Here is a 21194-nt window from a genome sequence, read left to right on the forward strand (position 1 = left end):
CTTAGTAGAAAAGATTCTTAAAGAATATGAACTTAAAGAAGAACAAGTTCTTTCATGTTTGAAATATTGTCCAACTGACAATATTTCAAACATGATTTTGACAAATTCATAATGTTATTAGCGACTGCATAAGAGTTTGTTGCATAACAAGAGTTCAGAAAAGTTGTTTGTTCAGAAATTGTTTTCTTATAAATATTGTTTAAAGCACTAAGTGGTTGGATTATTTGTATCATAGTGATGAAATAGCCGATGTTAACATTTTACTACAGTTATTTGTTGTTACGAACAAATAACTGTAGTAAAACAAACAACTATTTGTTGTTAGAAATTGGTTACTTATGAAGGAGTCGGAGTCGGAGTCGGGAGTCGGAGTCGGAGTCGGTCCATGATAAAATCAAGGAGTCGGAGTCGGAGTCGGAACAGCAGCTTACCGACTCCACAGCCCTGGTTTTATTTGATTGTTAAATTTGCCCTCCATAATGGCCGATTTTCGCTTCAAAAAATACGCGGAAGTTAGACATCTTGTTATTTTTAATATATCATTGCTTCTGTCACAAGAATATATCCTTGTGACTATGTTGACACGAAATTTAAAAAAAAAAAATTTCCTAGGGAATTTCCTTTTTTTTTTTTTTTTTTTTTTAAAAAAAAATTCTGTGGCACATTTACGAAGGCACATTTACGAAGTAAGTCATATGGAAGTCGTTATTCGCAAATTTTCATTTTAGAATGTTTACATAATCTGTATGTGCATTTATGTATTAAGATGTTTCAGATTCAGAATAATGAATATACTTTGGAAGGATCACCTTGGCATAAGCAGTATTAGGACACATTAAAGAGTTTGCGAAGGGTTTCCAACAAATTTTTTTTTTGCTTTTTTTTTACTATTCTCTAATTTTATTAATTCTTGTGGAGCTAGCCTTTCCTCTCATCTTCATGTATTAATAAAGTCAAAGTCCGTTTCCTAAAGAAAAATTCGTTTCTTTAAGTTTCTAAGAAATTTTGCAAAAAAGATATTAAATGCAGTGAAAAAATGCAAATACTTAAATTCTTGGTTGTGTGAATTACAATGCAAAAAATGTTTATAGCTTTTTTTTACCTATTTCAAAGTTTGTTCGGTATTTGAATAAGATAACCTTTCATGAATATTATGTGATAAAATTAATTTATTTTGTACTAGGCTTCGTCAATCGGGTTTGTTTTAAATTTATATATATATATATATATATATGTTATAAATTGATTCTGAAGAATTATTTGTTCTTAACGAAAATATTATCAAAAAAAACAATATGAGTTTTCTATCATTTGTTACACAAATGTCTTTCTAAAAATCCTCCCTCCTTTTCCCTAACATTTTCCTCTTCTTGGTATTTGTGAACAGGATTATTTTTAATCTCTTCTCCTCCAGGTAGACTTCCTTGATTAGTTTGTTGAGGATTTAATAATTAATGTAATTTAACTACAATTTTGATTAGTCTAATCAATTGATTAAACCTTTAGTTAAATCAATTAAGTTTACATGATTCTCTATTCATCAATGCATAAATATTTTTAGTAAATTTAATCATCCATATTATATGTACCTCTTCATGAATTGAGTTTCTGTTTTCTGGTGGTTTAGAATATTGAAAGTTAAGCAGATTTCTGGTCAGGTAAGAGAAATCAAGCTGGAAGTTTTATTTTAAAAGAAGTTCAGATCACTCACTATATTAATGTTAACAACTTGATAATCAATTTTATATCCTGGAGATTGAGGTGAGCTTCTAGGTCATTTGTCCCTCAATCTGGGTAATCTGGATCAATAAGTGCAATAATAGCCAGATATGAATTTAAGTACAAGGTGTATTGTAACAAATAATGCAGCCTATGCAAAAGCCATTCTGAACTTCTCAAACTTTCGCAACTGCCAAGGACACTTAAAATTCTAGAAAAAAATTTAGTTTTGTCTAATTAATCCAAAGAAATCATTTGGCATGTTCTATTGATCTTTAAGTTTTTATAGTTTTGTTTATGGTAAGTAATTAATATTAAGTATTCGTGAATTAAATATCAGGAATAACCAATGTTAAAATTTTTGGAATTACCAGATTAAATAGCATTCAGTTAATCAAAGCAAGTTCTAAATATGGACTAGGTACCTGTGATGGGGCTACAGAAGAAAATTCTGCTGCCAGAAATTTTCAGTTAGAACTGAATTAGTTTCCTTCTTCAAATCTCAAAGTTTATGATGTATTTAGAAAACTGTAGCATATTCCAACTGAGTTCCAGGATAATCTATCAATCTATTCAAAGGATATTTTCTGCATTCAAAGCATTCCATATTTCTTAAATAGGGAGTCTCAGGAACAGTGGTGTCACTAGGTAGATAGTTCTTCAGAAATCTGTCTCTCTACCCTAATATGTCTGCATGCCAGATGACATTTCATATTTATCAGTCAATCTGCCTATAGCCCTAATCTTGACCAATTCAACAAAGATTTGAAGACATCTTTCCAACAATATGGTTTTATGTACAGTGGCGTACCTAGGGTAAATAGCGCCTGGGGCAAACACCAATCTCGCCGCCCTCCTCTCCCACATAAAGTGCTTAATTACAATTTTTTAATAAATGATGACACAAGCTTTTAATAAAACTTTATTATTCATTATAAATAAACAATTTGTTTATGTAACATACATTACAAGTTTATTTTTCTAGCTTTAATTGCTGCAAATTTCTTAATAATATTATCAAAATCAATTTCTTCGGTAATTTCTCACTCTATGCTTAGTAAAGCGAGATCACAGAGACGGCTTTGGCCCATCGAAGCTCTCAAGTAAGAGTTAATCAGTTTAAGTTTACTGAATGATCTTTCACAACTAGCTACAGACACAGCTATTGTTAACAACATTTGCAATGCTATACGCATATTAAGGAAAACGTTTTCGTCTCCATATTCAACTATAAACATAAGTAGTTGCTCGGGACTTGATATTTTTTCCTTATGGCTAGTAAGCAGCATTCTTAATTTATTTTATATAATTCTCGCTTATTGTATCGCAACCAAGCCTCTTTTGCGCCTCTTTCAGGTTTGCGCCCATGGCACGTGCCCTGCCTGCCCTACCCTAGATACGCCACTGTTTATGTATGCAGAAAAGTTAAGGAAATCGCGCTGTATTTGTTCAGGTCACTACCTGCTGATCAATATGAAATGGAGCTAAAACATTTGTATGACTATTGTAAAGATGTCATAAGGTGTGAGGAAGGATACATTAAATGGAAATAACACACTTTCTTATGTTATTATTATGAAGTAAAGAATATTTAAAAATTTTAAAGATTTTTTGAACAATTAATAGGAACTTTAAATTGATTAAAAACAGCTTAAGTTCTTTATGCATTGTAAGTCACACAGTTCAACTTAAGCACTTTTTACAACTTTTAGTATCTTTTTTTGTAGAGTTTCTTAGAATCCAAAAAAATAATAATCTTCTTTAGGGCACATTGTTTACCTTTCCTAAGACATGCAAAAAAAAATCAGAGGAATAAAATAAAAGTGAAGGCTAGCCCCACAACAATTAAAAAAGGTTGAAAACTCCAAAAGAGGGCAAAAAGGTTTTTCAAGAACCTGAGGCTACTCTTAAAAGTTATCAAATTTTTTTAAAAACAGAACCTTTAAAAAATGTATCTTGGTAGAATTTATGCTGATTTGATTCCCTCAAAATACTTTTATGACCTGAATCTGAAACATTGGTTGTTCCTGGTCCATTCATCTTATGCTTGACACCATTTCACCAAATTTTTCACCATCTCACATTTCACCAAATTTTAGTACAAACAATATTTCTTTATGAAAAAAAGTTCATTCCTATATTTAGTGTCTAACTCCTTACTGTTTCAGAGATATCAATTTTCTATCCTAATTCTTTTCTTGACCTTTATATTCAGTGCAATTTTTTTTTTAAGAGCATTGTATTACAATTAGTTTAAATTATAAAATATTTGTCCCATAGTAATGAAAATTTGTATTCAACTTTTATTTTGGGTAAAGAATTCAAAAATTAAGACTAAAACACCACAATATCAAAGCTTCTATATGAAAGTCCAGTTTCAACATTTTCAAATGTCCCTTACAAAAAGAAGTATATCTTGAGATGCCTATGCAATATGATTCTGAAATTTTTTTTCTGTAAAATTTTTTTATTATATGTAACTCCATATAAAGAAAAAAGTTGGAAGGTTTTTTTTAAATCTGATTTATTTGCATTAAATGCTTTATAAAAATAGACCCAAAAAATTTAGTAAATTACAAAAACAAACAATGAAAACTAAGATAAAATAAAAAATAGAAAACTTAGAATGTAATAAGATTTAACAATCTTACTCAGTCTTGTAAAAATTTAGTCCTCTGGTTTATAGTTTTTCAAACTATCTTCAATGCTTTGGTGCTTAACCTTGCTGATGGTTTGTTGTCTTTCTGTGACAGTTGTTGAAATATTAATTGCTAGCAATAAGTTTGTTGGTATAACCCAACACAAAGCATTTCTTGAAGGCCAATAATATAACCATTAGGGGTAAGATGGATGAACCTTACTTGAAAGTCTTTTTATCATGCAGTAAGTCATCAGAGATGGAAAAGTTGAATTGCATTTGAGGACAAAGTTTACTTTTCAATAAACTATGATTGGGTGCATTATTGATGTTTTTTCCGATACTTTGTATTTCATTTTGTACAACAAGTTTTAATTTTTTCCAAAATCAGAGGATAATAACCTCACAACTACTTAACTCATTTTTTAATTTTGTTAAAAAAGTTGCTTGATGTTTTGTGATGCAAGAATGTTCAGTTAGTTTTTTTAACTTATTTAGTTAGAGCTCAGATTGGTTTTTTGTCTCAGATTGTTTGTAGGAATCATAATCTTCATCTGTATTATCTTGAGAATACAGATTAATAATTTTCAAGATGTTGTAATCTAGCATCCTCTGGACACAAAGGGCAACAATGTATTGTGTAATTCTTGTTATTTCTATTACAAAATAGCATATCAGTTAGTTCATTATAATGCTATGATAGTTTAACTGCACTAATGATACATTTATTATTTTGATGGTAAGAGCAGATGTATACTGTATGCAAGCCTAATGTCCCTATTGTGATGCACTATTTTAAAAGATTTGAGCAAATGTTAAAAAAGCATTTTTTATTTTATTTTTGTAACTGCTTTTAAGCTTCTAAACATATAGTTTTAAGGATATAATTTAACTGGTTTAAGCTTTTAAGTGCATACTTCTCTTAGATTTGAGAGAATCAAACACTTTTGCACTTGAGATCTTCAAGCTATATTCACAATTATTTTTCCAAATTATTTGCCTACTGTTTTCATCACTACAAGAAAATTCAATAATATATAGTCTCTTGAAATATTTCTTTTTTTTTTCATGGAAAGTAGTAATTGGGAGGCCAATTTTGGGTTCAAATTGTTTTAAAAAAAGCACTAGAATACGCTATCAAGTTATATTTTGAGTTAAATGGCTCAAAATATATATACAATTTTTCAAATCAAATCCAATGAGCGTAGTTTCTCTATGCAATTTGATTAAAAATAGTCACGCTGTTAAATGAAACTTTACAAAGATGTCAACCTTTTGAATGAAGTTTTAGAAGAAACTTTTAAAAATCATTTGGTTATCAGTTATTTCGTTTTGATATATAAAGTTACTGATAACAGGTGTTTTGAAGAATTTTAAGCATTTATTTATATTTACAAATTTTGGTTTCATTAAATTTTTGCTGTTGTTTTTCTTGCAAAATATAAATCTCTATTTAAGTCTGTATTTGACTTAGCTAAAAAGTATGTTTATATGGTCAAAAATCACCTATTGGATATTTCCACTTCTGGCTATTTTGGTGTGTTCATCAAATGATCTTTTTTTTTACAATGAGATAGAGGGGATGTTTTTGTCTTGTTCTGGATTTTGTTCTTGTGTTGGTGAGGCAGCCTACATAAATTGCACAAGTACTTGCTGCAACATAACTCCAGTCCTACCTGCCAATGACAAAAATATAACCGATTCTCCTAAAGGTACTACTTATTAAATAAATATGCATGCATACATACATACATGTTTATACATACATACATGCATACATACATACATATATACATACATACATACATACATACATACATACATACATACACACACATACATACATACATACATACATACATACATACATACATACATACATACATACATACATACATACATACATACATACATACATACATACATACATACAGAGATATATACTTATAGTATGGTGAAACAAAGTTAGTAAAAACAGAAAAAAACAGTATATTTTCTGATTATACCAATCATAGGAAGCCTGCACAAAAAATTTCAGATGAGTGCTCAGAAAGTGAAATGTATTAGTTTTAAAAAATCTATTTCCCAAGCATTTTAAGTTTCTTCACTGTTTAGTGTAAAACATAAGGTGTCTCTAAAATATTGGTTGTCATTTATATTTAGTTTTTAAACATTTTTATTGTGGCTTGTATTTTTATCTTATTTCAATACTTGATCTATTATGTTTGTTTAAATTAGAAATAATTTATATTATCTGCATTTCTGGACTAAATGTTGAAAATAAAGGAGAGCTTAAATGCTTGTAGTTCTGTATACCTGATTAACTCACTATTAAGCTATCTACCTATGAACCAACTACAACTAACTGCAGTGTTCTCAGTATTATTTGTACCTGGCTTCAACTTGAGATAAAAGATTTAAACCTAATAAATCAATATTTTCATGTTCTTGAGTACAAGAGAATGTTATGGAAACCAAAGGAGTAGGCTTGTAATTAAAATGTAGATAGGCACTCCTTATTCTGACAAATTGGAAATATTGTGAAGTTGACAGGTTTCAGTAATGATTTGATTTCCGAGAGAATCATACTGTAAAAGCTTAAATCTCTGAATGACAAATACAAAAGTTTCTATAGCAGTTAGAACTTTAAGATCTAAAAGGAAATTTTTGACTGCCACAAAAAAGATTCTTACACAATTCTAGAGCAGTTGTTTGACATCAGAGCAAAGGATTTTGAGAATAAATTAAGGCACAAGAGTCTATGCCTCAATATACTTCTACTGTACAGGAGTGTTTGGTCTTCTTAGATGATCAAAGATAGTAGTTGCTTACATATTTTAGGATATTCAACTGCAAAAAAATGAAAACAATGCAACAAAAAGGAAAAAATTCAAATTTTATTGGAAACATGATCTTGGAAAAGTTTATAAATATTTCCATCCCCCACCAAAAAAATCAGAGTTAAGATGTTTTTACATATTTTCATTACATTATTTTCATTAAGAAAAACATTAATATTAAAATTAGTTAACTAGAGATAATATTTAGCTTTAATTGAATTTAAAAAATAATGTGAAAGTCTAAGGAATTGTCACAAGAAAATAAAAATTTATCAGTAGAGAAGAAGATTCCTTGTAAGCAAATTTCTGAGCTTTATAATGTTGCTAAATCAAAAATTAGTATACTATTTAAGAGATATTGAAACCTTAAGACACTTGAAAACAAGCATCTTTCAAGCAGGCTAAAAATAACTACAGGACATCAAGACAGAATTTTGGTAGGACAATTAAAATAAGATTCTCTCAAAAGTGCTGTCCAATTAAATGGTATTAACAAAATTAACAAAAGAAAAGAAAATTTACTGGTGAAATAATTTTTACTCAAATGTTTTAATGCAATAACAGTTTAAAAGCTGTCATTCTACATAAAATTTGCTTTTGTTTCTGTATTGGGATGCTCCATCTTCCATTTTTTGAATTATAACCATAAACCCTTTTGCTGGTGGAGTACAGTTTCTTCTACAGCCATAAGCGCCAACTTTTGATTTTGACCAAGGGGGTGAACTGAAATGCTAGGAGACAAAAATTTCCCCCTCCCCTTCCTTAATCTACTGACATTATTTATGAATGACCCCTAACTTCAATAAGAACACAAGAGACTATTATCTAATTGAAATGCAAAAAAATAAGAGAGAAAATTAATTTTATTTTTGATATAAGTTGAAAATAAATGAAAAAGGTACTTGGTAAGGTACACATATATTTACTTAATATAAAATATGGTATTTTTTATTAAGTTATGAACTAACAATTTTTATAGCAAAAGTATTGCTTCGAATGGTTGACTTTTTTTACAAATTCATTACCAATCTTTTCATATCCAGAATATCCAGTTCTTCATTGTGACAATTGATAATGGACAAGTGATTTAATCTCTTCTGGGTCATTGTATTTCTTAATTATGTCTTCATTCTTCTTAGCATAGAAAATGATCGCTCTGTAGTACATGTTGTTATTGGAACTGTCATAATTAAGTGCATAAATTTTTTTAGCTCCGTTAGATGAATCATGCTATTTTTATGACATTTCAAAACATTTAAAACATCCATGAAAGATGTTACTTTTAAATGTTTGGCTTCAATTATATCATGAAATATGTCCCTATGCAACTTTAGACGATCTATATTTAGATCATCTTTATAAAAGTCACAAATTGTTTTTGGAGAGACTTCTAAATTAATTAGAAAAGACTCTGCATTCAATAACAACAATTGGGAGTCAGAGGTAAACCTTGATGCTAGGCCGCCTAGAACAAAATGAATAACTTATTTGTAGACTTGATTGTAACGCTCTTTTGCTGTAAAAATTTGTGGCTCTGTTAATCCACAGTCAAATCTAACTGGTAGCTTTCTTTTCCTTGGTTCTTTAGGTTCATCTAAACCAAGAAGTTTCCATTCCTCTTTTAAATCTTCCCACATGACAGAATTAAATTTTTCTCTCATGTTAAATGGTGTCTTTCAATGTATCAATAATATCATTGCATGTTTTTAAATGTAGACTTTTACTCTGGAAACGGTATTAGCTCCTTCCAAATGTTTTAGGATGCTACTAGTAATTTTCAACATAATAAATGTATCTGCCTTATCTAGTTGCTTCCTGAATCCCTTTGCTTTTGCCTCCACCTCATTTTTTTCAGTATTAGACAGTTCTGAAAAGAAGTTCCGTAATTCCTCATAATTGCTCAGTATTGATACAAGCGATGTGTATCGCAACGTCCATCTTGTAGGACAAAAGGACAAGTTGTCACTTTCTTGCTAAAATGTCTTGAACCAAGCAAGTCTCTTCAGTGATTCGTGAATGAACAAAACTAATTCCCTACTAAGATGAAGAATATCTCTTACTTCAGTAACATTCTTCATTTTGGGTTACGAGATTTAGTGTATGCGCTTGACAATGTACAAATAATGCTCTAGATTCAAGGGCTCTTATTTTTGCTTGTAAGCCGTTATAAACTCCCAAAACATTACTCGCACCTTCAAAGCATTGCCCTCGTAAATCATTTATGGGTAAATCTAATGTGGTTAACATATCACAATATCTGCTTTTCTTCGAATAAATTGAACCCAGACATACTGAAGAGACATTGTGTAAAGGTGATTTATTTGTGACAACAAAAGTACATCTAACTGGTCTCTAAGTTCTTATTTTTGAAAAGGTCCATTCAGTACTAGGTCCATTCAGTACAAGTCTCCCCTACTCTTTAAATATAAAAACTTTAGCCGCTTCAATTAACGTAATTGAGATTTAAATAAATGTAATTTAATGGATTGGAATTTAAATGTAATTTAATGGCTTGGAATTCCAGTTTTTAAAATCGATTTTTCCAATTTTTTTTGTTATTAGGGTTATTCATAAATTACGCAACGCTAAATTTAAGTAATAAACAAAACAAAAGAGTTCTTTGCCAGAAGAAGCCGTCAACGCAAAATCTTTGAAAGAATTCAAAAGCATTTGTGACAGATTTTATGAAACCTTGCAAAGATACTTGAAAAGGCTGTCAAAGTGTGCAATTTACACTTGCTGGTGCTTCTATCAGCTACAGCAATGAACTAATAACATATTATCATGGATTATCACGGGGGCGAATAGATACTCTTGCCCCCGTGCATAAATTTCCGAGGGGGCCACTGCCCCTGTTGCCCCCGTGGACTCGGCGCCAATGTCTACATATAAGAATATCTCTTTATAAGCAATCAGTTAGATGTATCTTTGATGTCTTCTATTTTGCTAACAAGGATTGGTGGAATAAATATTTTGGCTTTCAACCAATCTACTGTATCGATTATTATCATTCCAGTATTGACATAAGTTTCATCATACCCAATTGCCTCTAGGGTATCTGTGGAAGCAGTACTGGCATTAACAGAAGAATTTCTTTAATATTATCTTAAGTCTTAACATGAAAAAACATGATCTATATAAGAATTGGTAAAACATAATCTATATAAGAATTTTGAAGAAAGGAAACCAAATTATAATGATCTTTTAGTTATGTTCCTGATTTTCTACTTTGATCCTCAACAAATTTTTAACTTTTTTTCCATAACAGTCAATGCAAGACAAATATTTATTTTCAGTTTTGCTTGATTTAATTTCTTATATCTCCAGTATAATCTTTGCCATCTTAATTTTGATAGTTCCATGGCTATCTTTTCATCTAGCATATTAAGATTTTTAAAGCAGGCTGTTGATTATCAGGTAAATATCTCTATTGCTAATATAGGACCTGTCGATTGGCTAACATAGTTTTGGGTATCTACTTCTGTTTTTACTAGACTCTTTTTTGAATTGATGCTTTTTTGAGTAAACTTTCAGTTTCTGTATTGTACTCAAAATTTTTTTCATCATTTATTTAAAAAGTCATTTTCCTTACTTCATGACTGTTGATGAACAGCTTAATCATCCTTGTTTTTTGGCTCAAACAATTTTCTTTTCCATTTCCTTTCTTTTAATTTTTTTCTTTTTTTTTTGTTTTACTTTTATCAATAGCTCCTGTTTTTAATATTTTTTTACTGTATTTGTCCGGAAAGCCACTCTTCTTCTGGAACTTTTTATCCTTTCTACAAAAGCAACTTGATCTATCTTCAGCTTCATTAGAAATTCACTTACAGGAAGATTTATTGAAATGTTTCTTCTTTAAGTCAACATTATTTATATATTTTGCAGATGTTTTCTTATTGTCTGGATATTTATTCAAGTTTCTTACTTCACTTATAATCTTTTCACTTATACTACTACCGTTTTTTTTTCTATATAGGAAGTGAAGCTTTTCTGTATATTGAAATAATTTGTCTTAAAATATGTTCTGCACATTGAGAAAAACTATAATCAAAACCATTATTTGATTTAAGTTCATATTAGGCTTTGAAAACATCTTCTTAACTGGGTAATACTGCCATTGATTAAGGTTTCTGGCCACCAAAAATAGTATGCTTAGTTTGAGTTCTTACCTTTGAACAAAATTGGTTCTTAACCCTTATTTTTACAACCCTGATGAATTTTGAAAGTTCAGTGGAGTTTGTCTTACTTACATAAAAAAAAATTTTATGCTTGTACCATTTATCTTTGAAAGTTCTCTCAGTAAGTCTAATGTAATTATGTTCCTCCTCTAGTTGATGAGTTTTTATTTTGCAAATATAAATAAGATTTTTTCTTAAGGAATTTTCCATTAATTGGGGATGAATTGATTTGTCAGCAATTACATAATTGATTAGTGTAGTCAGGATTACTAGGTGGTATATTTTTGCTATAAGAAGTAATAATTTTGTTGATGCTTGGAAGAAAACTATAACCTATTATGTTGTTCTGGTTAAAGAGTTTGTGAAAATTATGACCTTTAGGAAAGTATTTATCAATTAAAGCTGGAAATATTCTTGCTACATTTGTGTTAATGTTGAGTAAATTACGAAGGTTAAACCAAGTAAAATATTTTGTTTTAAAGATCTTTCATTAAATTTTGGGTTTTGTTGAATGAAAGTAATCCTAACATAAAAATCATAAGAATTCAGAGCGTTATTATAAAATGGTATGGGTCTATCAAAAGCTTCTGCTTGAAGATATATTACTGATGCAGTTAGAAATCATTTTTGTTATTGATTTAATGATATTTAATGGATGATTGGAATAAATCTTAAAATATATCGGTTTATCTGGTTTTCTGTAAGGCTGAATTTTTATCCTAGATCTGATAGTGATGTTAATATTAAAAATTACCTTTAAAAATGTTAAGTAGATTTTTATTTTTTCTGATTGAGGGCTGTTGATGCTATGGAAGTTACTCAAGCCATCATCTTTATATAATCCTGCAGTATATAAAGCAATAATATACTATAATATAATCCTGCAGTATATAAAGCAATAACTCACATAATTTGGCTCTGTCAAAACTTCCTATACTTTACTTCTGAGTGGACTAACGCAACATTTCAAAAACCTACATCAACAAAAGCCTTGAATGATAGGATAATAAAAATTTTTGCCATACAGAAACAAATTTTAACCATTTGAAAATTTAAGTTTACAATTCTATACAAACTTTATATTAAAACTAATATTTAATTATATTTAATCTAAATGCATAGCAAATTTGGTGTCAAAATGGTGTCAAAAATTAGTGTCACCTGATTATTAAATCCTCATATTATTTCCTTAAAAAAAAAGTAAAACTTTCCTGGTATGATAAATAATTTTAATTGTTTTATTTGGAATTTTGGTGAATACTTTGGCATGTCTTAAGGAATCTTGAAGTGGTTGTTTTAAAATGGATGGTTGAAACTCATTGACATTTTATTGAAAGTACAGACATTTTTATCAGGTATGAATTTGAACCATTCCATTTCACCATTGGTGTATAAGGGTAGCATTCCTTACTCTGTTATTGATATTATCCAATAAAAGTTTGCTTACTTTTCCAAGTTATTTATATATATTCAGTCATTTAGTTAGAATTTGAGTTCACAAAATTAATTTATAAACAATAACTTCATGTATTAAATTTTATGTCTATAAAACTACTTAAAAACTGATTTTGATCCATTTAGGTATTCCAACAAATTCTCTTTAAAAGACTATTTACATTTTAGACTCTACAAATACCTCTGCAACAATTGTAAAAGGGATGAAAGTGTGGCTACCATGTGTTGGAGCTGCAATTATAATGTTTTTATTCCGTAAAAACATACAAACACTAGGTGAGAGCATTGATTTAGAATATGATTATTCAAATTTTTTTTTTTTTGTTTAAAAATTTCAACGATGCTGTTTGTAATTTTCAACACTTTGAAAGACAATTTGCCATGCTTAAAGAGTGCACCTAGTTTTTATTAATATCATTTAAAATTGATAAATAATAATTAGGGCTTCAGAATAAGTATTATACGTACCATAGCTTTAATAGTTATGGTTTCTTATTTTATTCTTATATCATGTTGTTATATTATATTATTGCATAATATAATAGTATATCATCACTAGCCAAAAAACTTGGTGCATTGCACCAGGTATTCCAGCTAGTGATGGAATATCCCAGCAAATAGGGACGTTATCATTGAATTAAGGGAGTGAAGTTACCCCTAGGTACAAAAATTCAGTACTTTGACCAATCCTCAAAGAGTTCCAACACCTAACTTTCACCTCCTTGCTGTGGGGCAAGGGGTGGTTGGAGGGGCCTGGAACTTGGTTTCAGCCATAAGCACCCTGAACATGGAGTCTAGAGTGGTCCAAACCTACCCAAAAACCTTCCTTAGCAAAATTAAGACCTGTGTGCAAAATTTGGTGAGGATCAGATCAAAACTGTAAATTTGTGTAAAGATCACACTCACAAACAAACACAAACTTTGGGCTTTATTAGATATTGTATTAACATACTACATTATTATGTGAAATTCTTATAGTAACACGTTTTATCGCATTATCTTATATTGTTATTTATGTATATTGATATATTTTAGTATCATTTTATAATAATCTATGTTATTATTATTTAACTTATTTTATGGTTTTTCATTTTCTTTTATGAATTAAATCTTAGAGTAAAGCAATTCTCCAAAAAGCTGTAATAAAAAAAATTTATTTGGCCTGGTTTAAACTTGGTTCATTTATGCTTTTGTAATAAGAATTGAAATAGGGTTTTTAAATTGCAATTTTTAATTTTTTCTTTCTAGTAAAGTACTTAAATGAAAAATTTAAAAAACTTTATAAAAGAGTTCCGAACTCGGTTAATGCGAAAGGTTCAGGTAATTCATTATTCTTTTTACTTCCTTCATTTTTTTGCCCCCTCCCCCTCCCCCCTCCCCACACACACACACACCAATATACTTCAAGCATCCTTGTTGCTATTTCAATAACTGCGTTGACCTAAGCAGTTAGGCTTAGTTTTTTCCGCTTAGCTTTTTTTTGAAGCAAAAGTAGCTATATTCAGTTTACGTTCTCAATTTCAGAGAAAGGCGAGCTTGTCACCTAAACAAGTTAAATATGAATCTGATGTATTTGTTTGTTGTCCGACCTATATGATTGAATGATGGAGAGTTATGACTCAAATTCATCTAAAACTTTTCTTGGTCCTGCCAAGGCTTCTTTTATATAAATTTTTGTTATTTATTTTTATATAAAAAAAATAATCTTTTATTTATCGCTGAGCATTTAGAAGATTCCAAACATTTGCATCCTAAAAAACTCCTGATTGCTTTTAATATAAAATAATTTTTCATTAGGAAAAATTTTTTAAATTAAATTTTGTGAAAACTTTCATCCTCTATTTATTGATAGTTCTTTTGTATTCCTTTTTGAAAGCGTTAAGTGTTTTAAAGTATCATGTTGATCGGTTGATTGGCAAAGTTGCTATAACTTAAAAACGTTGAATTTTTTTTTTTTTTTGCGTGTGTTTTTTTTTTCAAATTTCACACGAATGAATAGCGTTCGCTGGGAAAGATTTTACATAGCAAAGATCGGCATTGACACAACTGCTTTGACTAGTAAATGCTTTTTTTTTTTCTTTTTGCGCGGACGCATGTGTAATATAAAATTACATTATCTGCAAGAATGTTTTTTTTTTTTCTACGCTTAATGTTTTGTTAATGTTTTTTTATGTTATGCTTTTTGAACTTGTATCATATATTTAAATAAATATATTTATAGAAAATGCATCAAAAGGTTAGGAATTTGTTTAATCTTTATTCTTGCAGATTAAAATACCGGGTGAAAATATTGTTTGTACTGATTAAACAGTTGTTCAATAGGATGAAATAACTGGATTAGATGAAAGATAAAATTCTTTTTATAAAATCATTTTTCTTCATTTTTGAAACTTTCGAGCTTCTCCGCTAAATAAAACTATCGGCGAAACTAAACTCTATTATTTCTGATCCATCGATTAAGCTTAAATCATCTGTAATGTACAAAATCTCGCTCCTTTTTACATAGATTCGGGAGCAGCTCCATGCATTCTATGAATTAGCCCTCCCGTTCAAACACTTTTGATAGTCACTAATCCATGATTCAGGTACAACCATCACCTCAGGCACCAGCGGGCACCCACTATGAGCATTGTGAAAATTCTCAGGATACTCAATATCAACCTCAGCAATATATCCATATTTTACATTATCAGGAGTGATTAATACTTCATCAATGGTAAGTCCAGTAGTAGACCACTGGAACCCTCCTACTGGCAGCGATTGATTAATAGCCCAGCCGTATAGATTATTTGCATCAACATTTAGGATTCCGTTGTAAGGCTTTCAGCTGTCTTTTTGATAATATCTCTTAACATCTTCTTCTTTAAGTCTTCTCTCAATTTCTCTCTTTTCCTAAAATCTCTTTTTAAAACCTCCCAAAAAATCTCCGATCAAAATCCTCCGATAAAAGATTTATAATATTTTAAAAGATTCTAAAAAAATAACAAAAGTAAATGAAACCTGCATCATAATATTAAATTACTTTTATATACAAAAGTAACAAATTAACAAAGGCAAACTTATATATAAGTAGGGGACGGACGGGACTACTACAATATGCGGATTCTGGGACATTGATACTTTTCCATACTTAAGGAATTCAAGATGGTATTGTGTTTTTAAAATGTAAAAATGTTATTAGATTTCCATCTCATTGTTAATATCATGCCGGAACCTGCAAAGAAGTATAAAACTGTATCTTTTTCGTAATTTATTCTAGACTGAAGAGTTGATCATAGTTCATAAATGTAAAGCATGGTTTTAGTTTGTAATGTCCAAGGGCTAGGGTGTGAATACCGTCTTGCAAGATGTGTCTTTTGTCATCGTTAGCGCTGAGTGCGACTTTGTTGATTTCTTCGGTGTAAATGTTATGCTGATGTGATCGGATAACGTTCATAGCTGCAAGCTTTTCATTTCCACTTAATAAGCAGTCTTTATAATCTTGATGAGTGATGTGTTTTTGAACGACTTTATTTTTAACCCCTTTGCATCTTTTCTCTTCTTTTTCATATGTTTTGTAAGAGTAGAGCTTAGGACGAAGCCCAACAAACTCTTTAATTTGCTTACCTGCAGTTTCATCTTTGAACTTACCTATAACCTTTTTATTTTTAAACCCAGCGTCAAATGCAAAGTTTTGAACAGCAGGATGATCTTTTGGAAATTCGCTCGTGTCAAATTTAGCTTCAATATCGTTAGCAATGTCTTTGTAAAAATCATCCGTTTCGATTTCATAGATGAGCGAGTCAGTATCAGTCATGAGTAGTTTCGCGCGATCTCCGTATTTAGGTTTGATATAGTCGTAATGATGCTCAAACATGAGAATTTTGCTTATGTCTAGAACGCTTAGTCCTAAGTAAACAGGCTTGTTGTAAAAGAGTTTTGTTCTTTTCATGTGAACCGCTGCAAGGTTTTCATCAAAAATGGTATTTCTATCATAGTTAGGTTTTCTTGACAATTTTAAGACTTCTTTTCTTGTGGTGATTAGTTTAATATCAACATGCTTTCGTATATTCTCCATGGTTTTTCCAAAGACAGAGTTATTCATGAGTTTAAAAAATTCTTTTTCAAACTCGTTTTTAGCTTTTGCTCTTAATGTGGTGTTGAGATCGATGTATTGTTTCATGAAGGGTTCTTCTTCAAAGGTGACACCTCGATGAATTTTAGTAGTGATCAATCCAAGTCGTTCATAGAGTTTTAGGTTTTCATGATGAATGACGTATTTTTCTTTGTTGTTTAAATTAGGAACGAGCTTGTCCACTTTATTAATTTTTAGTCTTTCAGGAGCTAAAGGATAGTCGTTGTGTAAATCGTGTAGACTTTTAGGATAATCCAAGTCCACTTCGAGAATACAAGGCATGGATTTCCAATTGGAGAGTTCATCCTCAGCCATCCATCTGAATCCTCTAACAGGAAGAGGTTTACACATAGCCCATCCATATAAATTATTAGCGTCTAAGTATTGAATGAATTTAGAAGGTTTTGAAGGATCATAGTCTGGCATGTATTTGTTGTTAGCAGTTCCATGTCGTTTGCTGATCATGCAAATTCCACCACGTATCCCTTTTTCTATCATATTAAGCATATCAATATCAGACAGAAGCTCTAACTGAATTCCAGTTAGCTTTAACATAGCATCCCAAGCCAAACCAGGTGAGGTGTAATACCAAGCAGGGTCAAGCTTGTAATATTCCATGCAAGTGTCTCTGAAATTTTCAAAGATATCAGCAAGTATCAAGACGTCAGACATGTTGTACAGTTCTTGATAATCTTTAAACGTTTTACATCCAAATATATCCCAAACGTTTTGAGCATGCGCATAGTCTTCACAGCTTATTCCCTCATCATTCAGTTTGGAATAGAATGATTCAATAGGAGGCAATTGCGTTTCGGAGAACTTTTCAATCGAGTCCACCCAGTCATAAGGGTAAACTCCTTTTTTTCTTAATAAATCAAACTTTTCTCCAGAGTAATATTGAGCAACGTTTTTGCATTGGTCGTTGTTTAGATTTTTAGCTAGATCTTCTAAATTGAAACTCATGAACCTGTAGCTGTCGATAAACCTTAGCTCTTTCCATACTTCCTGAAGTTTACCTTTCTTATCAGTAAATTCTCTCACTTTGATTTTTTTCGAGAAACTGATATATTTTTCTTCATTGTTGGGTATGCAATTAAGCTTTCCACCTAATTTCTTGATGAACAAATGGCTGTCATAGCCAGACAAATTATGTAAAATGATGGGTATGAATTTTGGAAGTTTATAATCCAAGTTGCATTTGTTATGAGCAGCTCCTCGATACTTTCCAGTCAAATGACAGTGGTCTAAGACTTTGTCACCGTTAAGGTCTTTTTCGCAAATATGACATAGGGTTGCAGATTCATAATCTTTCTCATCCTTAACAGTCATGACTTTCTTTTTTATTAAATCAATCTTGTTAAGAATCTTTATAAGATCTGATTCAAGCATGGTTATAAACTTTTGAGCTACGTCATCCTCATCGCTTTCAGCTGTGTACATGACTGGTTTTCCCTTGTAAAGGTTATCGTCAAAGCATTTGATATAATAGCAGAAGGAGCTTGGAACGTGCTTTTGGTATTGTTTGGTGTATGACTCTTTATTATTATATTCAGTGTTATCCTCGATGGGTTTGATAAAACTTTCAAAGTCAGCAAATACAACGTATGGAACCCTCATAGACTTGTTATAGTTTTTAAACTGAACAGTCGTCCCTTCTTTAGGAAGTTCGATTCTTACTGCATCGTTGTCATAACAATAAGGTTGATGCTGTTGAAGCTTTTCTTCCTGGTCATAGCCTTGCAAGCAATTTCTGCAATAATGTTGTTTTCTTTTACCTTTTGATGTTTGTGTAGACAATAACCTGCTTAAACTTTTAATAAGACAGTAATGGTCAGTGTCTTCGTTTGAAATAAACAACAAATCAACACAGTGCTTTCGATCTGTAAATTTAGATATTTTCAAAGGATAAAGTTTTTCATTTTCATACCCAAAGACGTTAATGTTAATGTCAGGATTATTTTTCTCAAACTTTTTAATTTGAGCGATCTTGACAGGAAACTCCATTCCATCCCAATTCAGCTCTTCTGATTTTAAAATAAGATCATTGTCAATTCTTTCGTTATGCGTATTTTTCAGATTCAACGCTCGAGCGACTGACCATTTAAAGCATTGATTGTCGTTGTTTTCCATGTTGATGATTGCCTTTTTGTCTTTCAGCTCTTTAGGCAACTCCATGTAGGAAGAACCGCTAATAGGCTCATAATCAGTAAAGTTAATGTCCATCCTTATAATCTTAGACAGGATACTATTAGATCCTAAAGCATTGTATTTGACACTACTTTCCAAGACTTTCTCTTCCATCTCACCCATGAGCTCTCTTACATTTGTAGTTGCTAGAACAATCTCTGATCTTGATGAAAAGCTTGCTTCCCGAGTCACTTCTGCACCAGTCATCATGCTTACAGATTTCATTTCGCACGTTAAAATAATTCTTACTCTGGTGTTTCTCCCCCCTTCCATGGTTTGAATAGCAGACTCTCTCACCAAATTAAAAAAGGATGCAAGATCGTTATATCGAGAAGAAGGTCTATAAGAAAATTGTCTCATAGAACCCTCCGCTGAATGTTCAGTCATTTTAAACTTTACTGTAAATGGCTTTGGTTTTGGTACAGGTTGTTTATACTCTGTTTTTGATACAAGCGATTTGATAGACTTTATCTTTTCATCGATTTTGTTCGCTGCTTTGCTTACCTGATTCTTGACTACTTCGGGAACGTAAGGCTCCACCCATTCTTTAACATCATTTAACTTAGTTTTAACATAGGACGCCACACTTTTTGTAGCTTTTGTCAGAGTTGAAAATAAACCAGGTCTTGGTGTAGGAACCGGTCTAGGTGTAATAACGTTTGTTGAATCCTCGACTGATGTATCAAGAATAGAGGGTTCATCTCTTGTCGTCTGATTTTGCAAGAGAGAAGAAGGCTTGAATGAAATCAAGTCGCTAGACCTCGGTCTTGGAGCTGTCACAGGTCTTTTAGCTGCAGGACGAGGAGCTGGCACAGGTTTTTCAGATCCAACAACAATCCTTACTTTTGTCGGTTTTACAGAAACTTTTGTAGGCTTTATAGAAACTTTTGTCGGTTTTACAGAAACTTTTACAGGTGGTTGAACAAACCTCACCACGGTAGCATTAACAGGCAAAGGTCTTGCCTCAGTCGTTCGTCTACGAAGAGCAGCAGGAGCAGAGACAACTCTAGGAGGCTGCAAAGCCATTATAAGTTCCTCCTTTCTCATTTTAGAGTATCCTCTTATTTTCTCCTCTTTAGCAATTTCTTTTAATTCTTTCACAGTTTTACTTTCCATTTTTATTACGGAAAGATTTTTGTTTAAGCCACTTTCAATTTTTCGCTCTTTGGCGGTAGTTTTTGCTTTTTGCTTTTTAGCATCAGTTTTATCACCCATTTTATTAAGGGAAAGAAAATTTTTTTCGGTGCATTCAATTTTTCGCTCTTTAGCAATTAAATCTGGTTTTGAAGAATAGATACTCATTTTATCTCTGCCGTGATTTTCTTTAAGTCAATTCAATTTTTTTAAATCTTGGCACACTTTCAGCATATTTTCTTCTTCGAAAAGTTTTTATCGTTTTTTAATTCTTTTCGCGGGAGAATTAAAAACTTATGAAACAAGATAATTGGCAAAAATTTCGCTTATTGAGTCGTATACATGTGCTTGACCCATTTCATCAAATCTAATCGTATACTTTCTTCCCCACTCGTCATGTGCAGTAAATTCACATCCAGTCGCATGAATTTCTTTTTCTTCATCAAACAGATGCGCATGACCCATGGTATCAAATTCAATCACATACTTCCTCTCCATCTTTTTATTTATGCCAAGAATTTTATTTAAGTCAATTTTTTAACATGTTAAAAGTTAAAAAATCAATTTTGCTGCTTTTTACGTTTTTCAAGCTTTTCAGAATTTAAAAATTCAATCTTGATTCCATCATCCACCTTTCCATCTCGACGCTCTAAATATCTCCATCCACGTCCAGTCCCTGCCATCGCTTTGTAAAGAGACTTGTATTCAGTCACCTCACCCGTTTCAATGTTGGTTATTCTCACAGTGATGGGTTTTTTCTTAACTAAACTAAGCCATTCCCATTTCGGATCAACAGGTTTTTTTTCTTTTGGAGGAGGCTTTACTTTTTTTTCTTTTGCTCTTTCTAAAATCTCATCTTTACTGATCAAATTATTTTCAACCGCAAGCATCATCAACGTTATTAAATCATCTGCTGTTTTACTAACGCC

The 21194-nt window shown here is 31.1% G+C and overlaps 2 protein-coding genes across 2 annotated transcripts in view; both read left to right on the plus strand.

Moving 5' to 3' along the window:
• The window catches only part of LOC149888194 (uncharacterized), an 82179-nt gene that overhangs the window by 36845 nt on the left and 24140 nt on the right, over positions 1 to 21194 (plus strand). The window lies entirely within an intron of this gene.
• LOC149888197 (uncharacterized) lies at positions 630 to 15067 on the plus strand. Its single transcript, XM_090088357.1, has 5 exons — positions 630 to 686; positions 5832 to 6069; positions 12999 to 13106; positions 14079 to 14150; positions 14355 to 15067. Exons 2-5 carry the CDS (start codon positions 5841 to 5843, stop codon positions 14375 to 14377), a joined length of 432 nt encoding a protein of 143 aa, XP_089944483.1. The 5' UTR covers positions 630 to 686; positions 5832 to 5840; the 3' UTR covers positions 14378 to 15067.

This window comes from Hydra viridissima, unplaced genomic scaffold (genome assembly GCF_058129835.1).
Source record: "Hydra viridissima isolate aposymbiotic clone 2 unplaced genomic scaffold, HvirCarnegie_v1 scaffold_5, whole genome shotgun sequence".
Lineage (NCBI taxonomy): Eukaryota > Metazoa > Cnidaria > Hydrozoa > Anthoathecata > Hydridae > Hydra > Hydra viridissima.

Coding starts and splice junctions, on each gene's coding strand:
- LOC149888197 (XM_090088357.1), top strand. CDS start 5,841: ATGTTTATATGGTCAAAAATCACCTATTGGATATTTCCACTTCTGGCT. Junction 13,107..14,078: donor TAAAAACATACAAACACTAG/GTGAGAGCATTG, acceptor TTTTCTTTCTAG/TAAAGTACTTAAATGAAAAA. Junction 14,151..14,354: donor GGTTAATGCGAAAGGTTCAG/GTAATTCATTAT, acceptor TCTCAATTTCAG/AGAAAGGCGAGCTTGTCACC.